The 14,958-nt window shown below is 51.2% G+C and overlaps 1 protein-coding gene across 5 annotated transcripts in view; it reads right to left on the reverse strand.

Annotated features, from left to right (window-relative positions):
* Nucleotides 1–3,447: 3,447 nt before the first annotated feature.
* Nucleotides 3,448–14,958, reverse strand: part of TMEM229B (transmembrane protein 229B) — a 43,281-nt gene continuing 31,770 nt past the window's right edge. For 3 of the 5 annotated variants that reach the window (XM_017500827.2, XM_017500816.2, XM_017500809.2), the window contains exon 3: nucleotides 3,448–7,081. In XM_017500827.2, coding sequence (XP_017356316.1) covers nucleotides 6,560–7,063 — 504 coding nt within the window. In that variant the 5' untranslated portion in view covers nucleotides 7,064–7,081 and the 3' untranslated portion in view covers nucleotides 3,448–6,559. Of the gene's footprint in view, nucleotides 7,082–9,406; nucleotides 9,546–10,542; nucleotides 12,557–14,958 lie in introns of those variants that run through there. The other 2 variants (XM_037728697.1, XM_037728709.1) reach the window with 2 other exon arrangements.

Consider the following 14,958-nt stretch of genomic DNA (forward strand, 5'->3'; position numbering starts at 1 on the left):
ACACCTGTAGTCCCAGCACTTTGGGAGGCCAAGATGGGTGGATCACCTGAAGTCAGGAGTTCGAGACCAGCTTGGCCAACATGGCAAAACCCCATCTCTACTAAAAATACAAAAAAAATAGCTGGGCATGGTGACACGGCCTGTCATCCCAGCTACTTAGGAGACTGAGGCAGGAGAACCTCCTGAACCCGGGAGGCAGAGGTTGCAGTGAGCTGAGACTGCACCACTGCACTCCAGCCTGGGCAGCAGAGCAGGACCCCATCTCAAGAAAAAAAAAAAAAAAGATTCCAGCCTATCTCTGAAAGCATCAGTAATCGACCTTTGGGTATGTGATAAGTGTCTCTTCCTGGAAAAATCCTTATCCAACCCTGTAGACAGCCAGGGTTCTCAAAAATATATAAGCTTCTTTTTTGGAAGATTGGTCAATGTTGTAATGTTATAGGCTTCCCTTCAACATGTTCAGCCTCACAGGAACTAGCCTGGTCCTTGATTCACTGTAGGTATCTAATAAGGAGTTGATGACTTTAACAGGCCAGTTCTCAGGCCCATCTGGGTTTTCAGAGGGCACCTGCAGAAGGTTCTTATCTTGTTGGGAGAAAGGTTTCAGCAGGTAGTTTCAAGCACTCTGAGGGCACTGACAGCTAGGGGCCCAGGTTTCATCCCAAGACAAGGAAATAGGACAAAGAGAAAAGGCCCAGGACAAAAAGAAGGCTGTGGGTGGGAGGGAGGGAGAGATGAGAGAGGGTGTCAAGGCTAAACTCAGCATTGCTAGAGGCCACAATTTTATAACTCTCCTCCACGAAGCTTGTGCCAATTGTCTTAAGTCCCGGCTAAGAGGGCATCCTACACCTCCTTCCTTGTAACTCTTTCTCTCTCCCTTCCCTCCCATTCCCAAACATTTTAATTTAACTGCAAATAGCACCCACATGAGCTGGACTCAAAGGCATCCAGAAACTCATCAAGTACAAAGGGGCATTGGACTCAGCACAAATCCTGCCCCCTGTTGAAGGTCTCTGTTTATATCAAACAGAAGAGTGTTTTACTGAGAAAGGTGGTAAATCTGGGTAGCAGACTCTTTAACGGACCTCTCCTGTAAAATAGAGAAATACTGGTGGGCATCTGAAATGGGAAGAAATGAGAGCACGCATGTAGGGCACAAAGCTCAGTGCTCGGCCGTGGTCACAGTACTAGTGGTCTTGGGGCTAGCCTTGGAACTGTAACTGCTATTTCAATTTTTTTTCTTTTTTAGATGGAGTCTTGCTCTGTTGCCCAGGCTGGAGTACAATGGTGTGATCTCGGCTCACTGCAACCTCTGCCTTCTGGGTTCAAGCTATTTTCCTGCCTCAGCCTTCCGATTAGCTAGGATTACAGGCACGTGCTACCACACCCAGCGAATTTTTGGATTTTTAGTAGAGATGGGGTTTCACTATGTTGGCCAGGCTGGTCTCGAACTCCTAACCTCAGGTGATCCACCCGCTTCGGCCTCCCAAAGTGCTGAGATTTAGGCGTGAGCCACCATGCCTGGCCAGTGTTTTAATTTTTAAAAACCTGTCTCCTCTAATCTGCTGTGTGAGGAATCATTCACTCCTGTTTCCCCTGTTTCCCTCTGTTAGTTGTACCAGGGCAGTGTAAACATTGCAGCCTTCTTAGATAAGCACCCAGGAAGACCAGGGAAGGCTACGGTCATGTACTCACTGTCAGTAAACATTAGGCTTTCACAACCTCCGGGCAGACTTCAGAAGATGTGGCCGAAGTGCTTAGTGTTACCTCTCCTGTGGCATTTCTCTCAACAGTGTTGTTAGTGCCCTTTGGATTGGGTGAGGGAGGGGCGGAGGAGGTGAGGAAGCAAAGTGTCAGGAAAGGCAGGCACCCACTGAGTAGAGTGGGGAAGTAACTGGCACTTTGGGAGGCTGAGGCAGGTGGAAAACCTGAGGTCAGGGGTTCGAGACCAGCCTGACCAACATAGGAAACCTCGTCTCTACTAAAAATACAAAAATTAGCCAAGAGCGGTGTCATGTACCTGTCATCCCAGCTACCTGGGAAGCTGAGACAGGAGAATCACTTGAACCCGGGAGATGGAGGTTGCAGTGAGCTGAGATCGCACCACTGGACTCCAGCCTGGGTGACAGAGCAAGATTCCGTCTAAAAAAAGCCGGGGTGTGGGAGGAGTCTCAGCCTCTCTCAGTCTTCTCGCAAGCAAGGGACTTGCTTCTTGCTTCTTCTCTGAAGCTCCATAAAGGAGACCCTGTTTCACTTTGCTTGCCTCTTTCTTTCATAAAATCTTGTTTTAATGGAACTATGTTATACATTTGTTTATGCTAACATGTAAATGACTGCTGGATATTTATACTAGCTCATTTTCAAAAGGGAAAAAGCTTTCAGTCAAAGAAATGAAAACCAAGTGAGTGAGGGAGGCAGAGGGCCTTCCCAATGATTTAGAAAGCTCACCGCCTACTCCATCCAGAAAAGCAGTGGGTGTTCTATAACCTAGCTGCGACAGGTGGCCCAGGCCATTTGTGTTTGCTGAAATGACTGAGCGATTTCAAGACACGGTCTCACTCTGTCACCCAGAGTACAGTGGTGCAATCACAGCTCACTGCAACCTCCAACTCCTGGGCTCATGTGATCCTCCCGATTCAGGCTCCCCAGTATCTGGAATTATAGGCGTGTGCCACCATGCCTGGCTAACTTTTTTTTTTTTCTTTTGGAGAGATGGTGATCTCTGTATGTTGCCCAGGCTGGTCTCAAACTCCTGGGCTCAAGTAATCCTCCTACCTCAGCCTCTCAAAGTGCTGGGATTATAGGTGTGAGCCACCACTCCTGGCCTGACTGAGCAATTTATGAATCCTCCATCCTCTTCCTGGAAGTAGGAAAGTGGGCAGTGGCTTGGTGGTGGTGGGAGGCAGGGAAGCTCAATGGAGCAGAGGTCCATAAAGGGGGAGAGATTACTCCCTCCAAATGCACTTCTCAGAAAAAGCAGGGCTGCCAGAGAGGAGTGCAGAGCTATTTCTTTGAAACAGGGCTTTCAATGTAATACAAAGTAAAGGGCTCTGGCCTTCTATGTCTTTGGGGGTCCCTCCTGCCCCATGAGACGTCCCAAGTCAAGGCCGATGTTTCCAGGAGGAGCTCGTCTCATGGGCAGGTGCAGCCAACCTGTATAACTGCCTGGGATTGCCCTCTGCCCGGGGGCATGGGACAAAAGTAAGGCCTGGATCACATTATGCCACCTGAGAACTGGGGTCAGTGGGTGATTTCAGGTTACCAGTGTCAGAGCAAAGACAGTAAGAAGGATTGGCAGGGAGTGTCACCTGCCCCCTCCATGGGGTGGACCCACCAGCAGCCCTCTTGGGTCAGGAGGGCATGATGCCAGGGTGCAAAGGGCCTGGCCCCCAGCAGCCCCTGAAAAGTGGTTCCAAAAGATGAAAAACAGATGGGCCAGAGCCAGTCTTGGAACACAAACACCAGTATATTTTATGTGCACAAATGTGAAAAGGAAGAGACAGAGGGACCAATGGAGACACAGAGCAGGCCATGGGCGCACAAACCGTCGTGTGTCCTTCTCAAGAGCTGCCCAGCTGGGAGATGGTCCCACCCACTTCAAAGGCCCTTTAGCAGAGCTGGCACCTGCAGCTCCTCCAGGTCTGGGTGGCCCCAGGGTGGAAGGCATGCTCCCTGTCATGGCTCCTCTAAGGGCTGGGCCTCTCACCTGTCTGCATCCCAGGGTAATGCCTGCATAGTCCAGGGCTTCGTAAATGCAGGTTCTCATGAACTGACCCATTCAGCAGCTGCCTCCCCAAGAGACCCATGCAGAGTGAGGGACCAGGACAAAAGGGCCTCATGGGCACTCCCTCGGTATTATTGCTGTGAATAAGCTAGGCCATTGTGACTCACTGGCATTGAAGAGGGGACAGGGCACATGGGACAGGATGCCTCGCAGACATCAGAAGCAGTTCAACCATGCAGGGCAGCACATTGCAATCTGTAATCAGAGATGCTGCCATGTCCAGTGGAGAGAGGCCCAGGACACCAGAGGTTCACAAACAGCAGGCAAACACTCCCCACCAGCACCCTTAATGCTTGGCAGGGCTGGGATTATTCCAAACTTTGAGTCCCTGGGCACCAAGGGATTGGGGCCCTGATACCCAGAAAAGCAAGAGTTGAAGTCTGGGCTATCCCTGGTGAGATTTGAACCCGTAGATCCTGTGGTCAGGTCATGGGTTGTTGTCTTCCTTTGCTGGAGGTTTGATGCCCTATGAAGGGCAGTTGGAGCAATGGGACACCTCGATGGAGCAGAAACACAATGCTGGATGTTGCCAGGCACACAGGTGTACCCCAGGACCTCCTGCACTTGGGAGCTTATAGGACCCAGAGAGTAAATGGTGCCAGGGAATGCCCACAAGGCAACATCTGGAGCAGCAAGACCTGGTAGACCATTCAAGGGCTTGCTCTGGCTGAGAATAGCTGGTCACTGGACTCGGTTGTGGAATAGGGGTGTAAAGACGGGTAGTGGGGTCTAGGAGCCCACATGGAAGGCCTGAAGGGGTGCTGGGAGACTGAGACAACATGGAGTTGGGGAGAGAACCAAGGAGACAACTGCCCAGAGAGAACAGGGAAGCCAGACAATATTCTCCTGGAATTTTCTCCACCTATAGATGGAAAACAATCTAGTTTCACCAGAAGCCTGATTCTCTGTAACCCCCAAAGTCCTGGAATTGGGGCCAAAATACAATCAAAAGGAGGGCTGGCCCCTGAAGAAAGTAGCTAATCCCTGGATTTGAGGAGCCTGCCCAGGAAATAGGCTAGGAAATACCCTTCATTCTGCTCTGGACAGGGATAACTGCAGAAAATCCTGCCAAAGGTAGAATCTGCATGCTTTTCTCCAGACCTAGGACACAACTGTCGCCCACCCCACCACACCCTGCAACCTGGGTCGTGCTATCTGCACGGTTTGGGCAGGACAGCCAGCAGGGAAGAGGACATTCTCTCCACAAGTGTTATTGTCACTTTGTAACGATCCATAAAAAGGAAAAGGCTAATTTCTACCTAAGAGTCCTAGTGTGGTGAAGGAGAGACCATGTACCATGGGATGGGCCACTTTCTAATGGACCCTTCCCCTTGGGGAGTGAAGGTCAGAGCCAAGTAGGCTGGAGTATGTCACCCGTCCACTGCCAGCAATGGACCTGTCATTGGGCAAAGTGAGGCAGTGGAACCAAGGTACCAATGCCCATGAGTGTGGCAGGGTTAATACTGTTGAAGGAGTAATCTCAAAGGGCCAGCCTTGCTGGGAGGAGTTTGGGGAGAGGGGCAGCCCTGAGGTTTTGCTACAGGGCTGGGGCTATGGCAGAACTAGAACTGATACCCTGCCACAAAGGAGGCTCCAAGAGCCTCTACAGCCACAAGGTTCTCCTCTCTTTCTTCTTCTCATTCTCCATCAGTCTCCAATGCTGGATACCTGGCTTCCCCATCCCATAGAAGCTAGACTGCTCAGTTCTGGCTTCAACATAAACCAGCCAGGGAATAGATGACCTGGAACTCTGCCTTTTCCCTACCAAACTGACTTGCCTCTAGGTCCCCATTGTGGATCCACAGGGCCTATCCCAGCCTGCCTGTGCATTGGAGGGCATCATTTGTTCTCAGCTGGGCCGCTATGACAAGGGAGCACTGCCACGGCCCACTAGACCAGGGGCAGGGAGGCGCAACTCAGGAACTCCCCAGGCATCAGGCCAGCGGGAACAGTGGAGGGAAAGCTGCAGGGGGTGGGAGTTGGGGGTGTCTCAGGGCTCCATCTCCAGCTCCTGTGCTGCCTAGGGAGCTGGGGTGGGGCAGGTGTGGTGACTGACATGGATAAAGAGCCGCTAATGGTAAAGGCCTTGAACACAAGCGAGTAAAGGGGGAAACGCCACCGAACACACGGGGATTGAAACTTCCAAAAGCCCAAGGTTGGTGGGAATCCAGCACCACGGGGGCCCCAGAAGGCCAAGGGAGCAGCGCAGGGCCCTGGGGGAGGGGAGAGGAGCCAAGGAAGGGTCTCCCAGCCCTTGCAGACCAGCGTTGCGGCCACGCAGCCTCCTGGCTGCCCAGTCTCTCCTCGGCTGCAGCTCAGCAGGCCCCTGGGGAGGTATTGGTTGCAAGCAAGCACCTGAATATTGCCTAATGGAACCAGCCAAAGCCCAACTAAATCCAGAGGGGAGGGAAGGAGGTCAGGCCTTGCCTCCCACCTGCAGCCCCATTCTCATCGTCCCTTAGCCAGGACAGGGCCTGCTGCTTCCAAAGTCAACTACATAGTCCATCGCTGCTCAGCCACAGGCCTCCCGGCACCAGCCTCTGAGCTGGGCCAGGATCCGTGGACCTTTCCAAATGTCCCTCTGCGACCTCCACACCCCATCCCCCAACACCTGACCCCCGCCCCCCGTGGAGGTTAGGGGGCTGTGTGTGCCCTACACGGGTGAGGCCTGGCCGAGGCAGGGCTTGTGCGGCATGGATGGGGCAACCTCACCAGCTTGGTCTCTTGGTCCATGAGTTCCATGAGAGATCCCCAGGCCCCCCACCCGTTCCCTACTCAGTCAGTCTTGACGTGGCCGTTGGCCAGAGCTAGGGCGCCACTGGGCTCCCCGGGCTCGGCGTCCTTGTCAAAGCGGAGGCGGAGGGTGTTGCGGATGATGAACTGCTCCATGATGAGGGCCCCGCAGAACCAGGGCACGGCGTACTCCAGGGTGATGAGGCCCATGAAGTCAAAGTCGAACTGGGAGTAGTCCCAGGGGCAGGCGTTGAACTGGCGCAGGATGAAGCCGGTGGTGAACTCCCACAGGTAGGTCCAGAGCGTGTAGATGAGGCAGCGCAGGAGCAGCGGGCAGCGGCCGCGCAGCCGCAGGTACATGCGCTCCACGATGAGTATGGAGGTGCCGTAGATGAAGAGGGCCCACACGCTCGTGACCCCTGGGAACTTCCAGTTCAAGTTCACCACGAACTCCCAGGCTGCCGTGAACATCACCTCGCAGAAGTAGCCGTGGATGGCGTACAGGTACCAGCGGGACAGCGCCGTCAGGGGCTCGGCAGACGCCATGGCGCCGACTGGGGCCGGCTGCGGGTGGGCACAAGAGAGACAGGTGAGGGCCTGACGCGGTGGCTCACGCCTGTACTCCCAGCACTTTGGGAAGCTGAGGCGGGCAGATTACTTGAGGTCAGGAGTTTGAGACCAGCCTGGTCAACATGGTGAAACCCCCTCTCTACTAAAAATACAAAAATAAGCCAGGTGTGGTGATGCATGCTTGTAATCCCAGCTACTTGGGAGGCTGAGGCAGGAGAATCACTTGAACCCACGAGGCAGAAGTTGCAGTGAGCCGAGGTGGTGCCATTGCACTCCAGGCTGGGCAAGACAGCAAGACTCCGTCTCAAAAAAAAAAAAAAAAAAAAAAAGACCAGAAAAACCTACCCACCCTCCTGACTGCCTCTCCAATGCCACCCAAATGCTGCTTAGAGGGAGGTGTCTATACTCCCTACAGCTTTTTGGATTATCTGTGGTCAGTTGAAGAGTCTGCTGTCCTGGTCCACCAGTCCTCCCCATTTCCAGGCTACTTGCTGATTTCTCAGCAGGCCTATCCACTGGGGACCCCATTTCTTCCCCGGCTTCTCAAACAGTTCCACGTCACTCATATTTCTGAGATGTAAGTGACCCATCACATTTGTCTCTGTGTGTGTGCATGCCATTTTTTAAACCATTTTTAAGTGTACAACTCAGTGGCAGTAAGTACATTCACATTGTTGTGCAACTATCACCAGCAACCATTTCCAGAATTTTTTCATTGTCCCAAACTGAAACTTGGTATCCATTAAATACAAACTCCCATTCCCCAAACCCCTAGCCCCTGGAAACCACCATTTTACTTTCTGTCTCTGTGAATTTGACTACTCTGGATGCTCCATATAAGTGGAATCATACAAACACTGTCCTTTTGTGACTGGCTTAGCATAACCGGCTTAGCTTTCCCTCAGTGTAACGTCATTAAGTTTCACCCATGTTGCAGCGAATGTCGGCATTTCCTTCCTTTTAAAGTCTGAATCATACTCCATTGTATATATCACCATATTTTGTTTATCCTTTCATCCATTGATGGACACCTGGGTTGCTTCTACCTTTTGGCTACTGTGAATAAGGCCGCTGTGAACACGGGTGTACAAAGGTCTGTTTGAATCCCTGCTTTCAACTCTTTCAAGTACATACCCAGAAGTGGAAATGCTGGATCCTATGGTAATTCCATAGTTAACTTTCTGAGGAACTACTGCACTGTTTTCCACAGTGGCCACAACCATTTTACATTCTCCATAAGCAATGCACGAGGCTTCCAATTTCTCCACATCCGCCCCAAATGCTAGTTATTTTCTGTTTTGTTTTTATAATGGCCATCCTAATGGGTGTGAGGTGGTTCTCTCATTGTGGTCACATTTGTCTTTGCTTCATTAAATGGGGTTTTAGTGTTTGGTTTCAGTGTTCAGGGGAAACCAATGGATTGACACAGGAAAGAGTCCTCCCCTGTCCTTCTGACTCCCTTCCCTTCCCCTCTTTGAAACCCCACCAGTCTTCAAGGCCCACTCCCATGCTGCTTTTCTCGACTTTCTCCTCGCCCTCCACCAGCAACTGTCTGCACCACTCATCTGGCCCATTATCAGGTGCCACCCCAGTGGATTTTTGAGGAACGTGCCCTCATGATCCAACTAGCCTGTGAACTCCTTGAGGACAGTGACCGTTGCATAGGCTGGTGCTTTGTGGCCTTGACACAGGCCTCTCCTGAGCAGGCCCTCTCTAAATGACATGTCCTGTCATGTAAAGAGTGGCGTGGGACTGCATCAAGAATGGGAAGGTAGGGCTTGAGAACATAAATCCCAGCTCTGGCAGCTGCCAGAGGGTTCACATCTCTGTCCATCCCCTCTCCAAGGTGGGAGAAGAGACTGAGGTTAAGGACATGAATCTGCAGTATGGACACCTGTCTGGGAATCCCAGCCTCACATTTCAGCTGAAGCAGTCCGGGTCACATTAATACCTACCTATCCTTGTGCATTGCTGTGTGGTCTTCCAAGAACTTCATTCATATTTTGCCATGTTTCTTACATAATTAAGATTCACATGAATGTCAGATAACTTTATTCCCATTTTTTTGGAGTGAGACAGTTGGAGTTCAGAGATCAGACATCATTTGCCCCATATCCCAGGACCAGTAAATGACTTAGACTAGAACCAACATCTCTTGCTTTCTACTTCAAAATTTACCCCACTGCACATGACTGCCCATCTCTTAGACATATGTACTGAATGCCACTCCCCTGCTCAAAAACACTCGATAGCTCCCTATTTCCTAATGAAACACAACAGCTTCCTTGGCCTGCCATTCAAGATTCTTCATGACCTCGCCCCGATTGACTCTTCAGCCTTCTCCTCACAATCCAGCTCTTCCTGTCTTTCATCTCCATGCCTTTGCAGGTCCTGTTCATTCTGTGGGGTGTGCCTTTCTCCTCTCAATTCCGTGAGTATAAACCAGCTTACAGATTACCTTCAGAACAAAATCTCTTTCATCTTCCCAGGTCCCAAGTCCTCTCTTCCTCCTCTGAATTTCTACAGCAGTTACTCTGTCTCACTCCCTTTGGTACAGGTTATCTTCTATTATATTATGTTGAGAATTTTAGTCCCCAGCCAGACCTCTTTCCTGTGTGCTGCACATACAGCTTACACTCTACCCTAGGCAGCTCCCACTAATGTCCCACAAACTCATGGGCAGGTGTAGTGGCTCATGCCTTAATCCTAGAATTTTGGGAGACCGAGGCAGGAGGATCGCTCAAGCCCAGAACTCTTGAGTTTGAGACCAGCCTAGGCAGTGCAGTGAGACCCTGTCTCTAAAAAATAAATAAAATCAAACCCATTATCTTTTCACCAAAACCTGTTTCCATCCTAAGACCCGCACCCCAATTAATGGTACCACCATGCACCCAGTTAGAACCAGAGGCCTCAAAGTCACTCTGGCTTCCTCTGCGACACCCCCACCCTAACATGAGCTCCTGAAAGTGACGGTCTTGCCTGCCTGGTTCAGCACAGTATTCTCAGTGCCTGACACAAAGCCCAGCACACAGAAAGCATTCAAGACAAGAATAAAGGCATTTCTTAGTTAGCAGTTGCTATATAACAAATCATCCCCAAAACTCTGGCCTAAAACAAATACCATCTACTATTACAGCTCACGTGTCTGTGGTTGGCAGACGGCTGGGGCAATGTAGCTCCACTCCACCTCTGGGGCCCAAAGGACTTGCCTGGACATATTCTTCTCATGGCAAGGGCAGAGGCACAAAGGTGAGCAAGCCTAGCTGCACAAGTGTGACTCAAGACCCTGGTTAAGGCATGCCCACCACCATCCCACTGGCTAAGGGAAAGCCACCAAGTCAGCCACTAACACCCGCCCTTTCTACCTCTTACATATCTTTGGGATCTATCCTCTCCTCTTCATTCCTCTTCTTGTTGCTACCACTGCTCTGGTTCAGGCACTCATCATGTCTCACCTGGATGACTCCAAAGGTCTCCCAGCTTTGCCTTCTTCCTTCTAATTCACTCATCACAGGACGAAAGAGTGTATAGAAAAAAACGCAACCTTTCTAAAGTACAAATCCAACGTTTCTTGCCACTTAAAGCCTGTGAGTGGATCTTCAACATCTACAGGGTAAATAAAGCTCAAACCCCTGGGGACAGCTGGCAAAGCCCTTGACAACTTGTCTCTGCCTCCGATCCTGTCCTCCAGATCTCCACCTTGCTATTTTTGCTACCTGGGCCCCTCTCAGGACTTGTGAACCCATAATCCTCCTTTAAGACCCAGCTCTTCCTCTGTGAGGACTTTCCTAAGCACCCTGACTCCAGAGCTGTCTGTTGACTTCTGCACCCTCCCTTCTCTGTGGTGACAGTGAGCACTCTCCTTTGCTGGATTCATCTGAAGGCCAGCACCGGCAGCCTCCTGAGGAATGCTTGTTTAATAAGAGGTAAGAGAAAAAAGCAGGACTCAAAACTGAATATTCAACCTAACTTCGATTCTGCAAAGCCATGCATACGTGCACATATACAAAAAAATCAAACAATCATCTCTGGATGGTGATATCATTGATTTTTTGAATATTTTTCATCGTACTCTTTTTTCCTAACAAGCATGTATAACTTTTATAAACCTAAAATTTCACTTAAAATTGCTTGTGAAATGAATACGTATTCACCGCGTTCATACCTCATATATAGAAGGTGTTCAATGAATTTGCTAAGCAAATGAACCCGAAGAAACCCGAAGTCATGCAAAATTAATGCAGGTTCTTCCCTCCTGGGTCTTCCAACAACAAACCATGCCTCACAGGTCTGAATAGGGCCAGCTGGTTAAGCTCAGGGGCCCCAGATGATTCTAACTGCCTGGGTTGGAATCCTGGCTGATGCTTTCCACCTGTGGGACCTAATGGAGGCTACTCGACCACCCTGTGCCTCAGGGTCCTTGTAGGTAAAGTGAGGCTCATGAAAGTAACGACCACAGAATGCTGTTGTGAGGATGAATGAGCCAGTACATATACGCCACTTAGAACACAGCCAAGGCTCCAGAAAGGGCAGCTGTCATTTCCGGCACAGAGCCAGGCTTCTAGACAGCCCTTCCTGTTTTTATGCCGCCTCCTACCTGATGCAGGGTGGCTGTGCCTCTGCTCTTGGCAGTCTCTAGGAAAGCCCTTCCTGTCCAGCAGGTTAGGTCTTCATCCCCACCCTGAGCACCAAGCTAGGGAGCCAAGAAATCCAGTGGCAACAATACTCCCACATACGGCCCTCAGGAGAACAAAACTCCCACAGACAGCCCGAGAGAGTGAACCTGAGCCTCCAGCTTCCCCGTGGCTACTGAGGGATGAATGGAAGAGGAACGGTCTCAGAGCCAGCCCGAGGGGGAGGCTTGAAAAGTGGGTAGACTGAAAGAGTCACAGCCTGTCACCCCCTCATTTTATCCTATGCCTCCCACCGCCAGGCAGGAGAGAACAGACCCAGGCTCCAGGGGAACACACTGAGGCAGGCTGACGGCCTGAGACAGATGGCACAGTGCAGGGATGCAGAGACGGCCGAACCTCCTGCCCTGACTCAGGCCCCGTGACCTGCACATACACCCCTGGCTCTCCCAGCCCCCAGGGCCCAGGCTGAAGGAAGGGAAACCTCACTTACAGGGGCTCTCCTGCAGCAGCCTGACATGACTGTATGGATCTCATCACCCAGGCCAGCACCTTAGCCTTGAGGCTGACTTTAAACCTTGCTCCTCTTGCCTCTGATCTCTCTGGGATGGCCCAGAATGGTTTCCCAGCTGGTAACATATGGGAAGGTCCAGTCTCTTCCCCAACCCTAGCAGGTAACTTGGGAGAATTAGACCCCAAAACCCTCGGAGCAGAAGCAAGATGAAAGGGGTAGCTGTCAAAGGGAGAGAGAAACCTAGGGTGAGAGACAGCAAGTTGCTGGACAGAAGAGTGGATGGAGTTCATGCCTGTAGTCCCAGCATCTTCGGAGGCTGAGGTGGGAGAATAGCTTGAGGCCCGGAGTTCAAGACCAGCCCGGGTGATATAGCGAGACCCCCATCTCTAGTCAAAAAAAAACCAAAAAAACAGCAACCTAGTTTGATGTGTGTGCCTCTAGTCCCAGATTCGATGGCAGGAGGATTTGTTGAACTCAAGAGTTCAATGCTACAGTGGGCTATGATTGTGCCACTGCACTCCAGCATGGACAATGAGCAAGACCCTGTCTCTTAAAAAAAAAAAAAAAAGAAAGAAAGAAATATAAAGAAGTGAGATGGGGGAGAGAGAAACCGAGTGTGTCCCAGGCCCAGATTCTGTTTCTGGGCAGCAGGAAACCCATGGGTAGTAGACAGCGGGGAAGCACACCACAGCGAGGTCAGTGTCTGATGGTGGAGCTAGGAGAACAGAGCGGTCCATGCAAGACCAACACGGGAAATGAAAGACCTGGCTTGGGGCAGAAGATGGGGTTGAAGAGAAAGGAATAGGAGACGGTGTCCTCAGCTGAGGTGGCAGCTCCCAGTGTGGTGGGGGAGATGATACTATTAGAGGCTGGGCATTGACTCAGATGCATTTTCAGAACCCTACTCTCCAAACCCATTTCTAGTCAGCACAGGAGCTGTGCTTAACTTTGAGCTAGGACAGGCTCACCCACCACATCCAGGGCCTGACAGGCCCCTATTCCCTGCCCTGGCCTCCGCCCACCTGAATTCCTGTACCCCTGGGCCCCTTCCACTAGCTCCCTGCTCAGCTCTGGGATCAGAGCCCTGGGAAAGCCTGCAGCAGGAAGAACCAGCAGCTCAGTGCACCTTGGCCTGTTTCTCTTGGTGACAAACAAAACTGTCCTGAGGCCTGTGACATGAAGATAGGACAGCCCAGGAACAGAAATTCAGGGTGGATTGGCTGGGCGCAGTGGCCTACCACTTTGGGAGGATGAGGTGGGTGGATCACCTGAGGTCAGGAGTTCAAAGCCAGCCTGACCATCATGGTGAAACCCACCTTAAAAAAAAAAAAAGAGAAAGAAATTCAGGGTGGATTGAAGAGGAGGAGAGTGTGAGCAAGACTGAATGCTGGAGGACAGAGTTTGGAGAGCAGTGGAGAGCTTCACAGGCAGGGTTTGGGTAAACAATACTCAAATCCAAGAGTCCTCATACCTGATGAAAGGGCCTGGGCAAACACAGTCCCAGTGAAGGGCCAGGACTCAAGATGACTTGTGAGATCCGGGAACTACCCCTCCAAGGGAACAGGTGATGGGGAGGGGGAGCTGGCTTTCAGAGCCCTGCTTGCTAAGAGCATCTCACCAGCTGCTCTCCGAGCCTGCTGAGCTGTTTCATAGGGTGGCAGGGGACACCAACAGCAGTTGAGAGGGGGTAAAAAGACTGCTATAAAAGTCTAAGACAGGATGTTTTGGTACCAGTACCATGTTCATTTGATTATTGTAGCCTTGTAGTATAGTTTGAAGTCAGGTAGCATGATGTGGCAGGGGGAATGGAGACAGCAAGCCACCATGGCATCTGTGTACCTATGCAACAATCCTGCAGGATGCAGGATGTACACATATACCCCAGAGCCCAAAGTACAATTAAAAAAAAAAGAAAGAAAAAAAAAGTCTAAGACAGGCTGAAGGCAAAACCAGATGGAATGACTGCCCTTGGTTTTGTCACAAACCCCCATCTTGTTTCTGGGGGCTGAGGTGCCACAACACAATAACTGGGAATTTCTGTCCAGAGAAGCATCTTGCCAGGAAATCAGGATTCCCCTCCCATGCAACCCGCCTGGGCAGGCCTTCCGCTTTCACCCCACTCACTTCCCAAGCCTCACTGCCCATCCCCAGGGACCCCTGTCACTACAGTTCCATGTCCTGGGAAGACCCACAGCCCTTCTGGGAGGCCCCTGAGGACAAGGCAGTGGTGGACAGCTTCAGGAGTCCCTGGGTGGCTCTGTGCTGAAGGTGAGTGGCTTCAATAAGGAAACGGCAGAAACCTCCCTGAACGTCCCCTGTGGTCATGAAGTTAGCAGGGAGGAAAATAGGGCTTGCTCAGGGCCAGAAGGGAAGCAGGTGGAGGGAAACTCCTGTAGCCACTGGCTGGTGCACATGCCACAGAATTCCACCCTCGAGCTGTGGGCACCCCCCAGGAAAGCCCCAGGGATCAGTGACACTGCAGGCCTTAATGGAGTCCTCCCTCCACCTCCCAAGTCACAGTAATAATAATAACTACGTGCTCTTCTCAGTATTTCCATGAATTAACTCAAAAAGTCCTCAAGCCCATTTTACAGATGGGGAAAGTGAGGCAAAAAGAGCCTACATTCTTTTTTTTTTCATGGAGTCTTGCTCTGTTGCCCCAGCTGGAGTGCAGTGGCATGATCTTGGCTCACTGCAACCTCTGCCACCCAGGTTCAAGTGATTCT

The sequence above is a fragment of the Cebus imitator genome, unplaced genomic scaffold (assembly GCF_001604975.1).
Source record: "Cebus imitator isolate Cc_AM_T3 unplaced genomic scaffold, Cebus_imitator-1.0 Scaffold13, whole genome shotgun sequence".
NCBI classification, from domain to species: Eukaryota; Metazoa; Chordata; class Mammalia; order Primates; family Cebidae; genus Cebus; species Cebus imitator.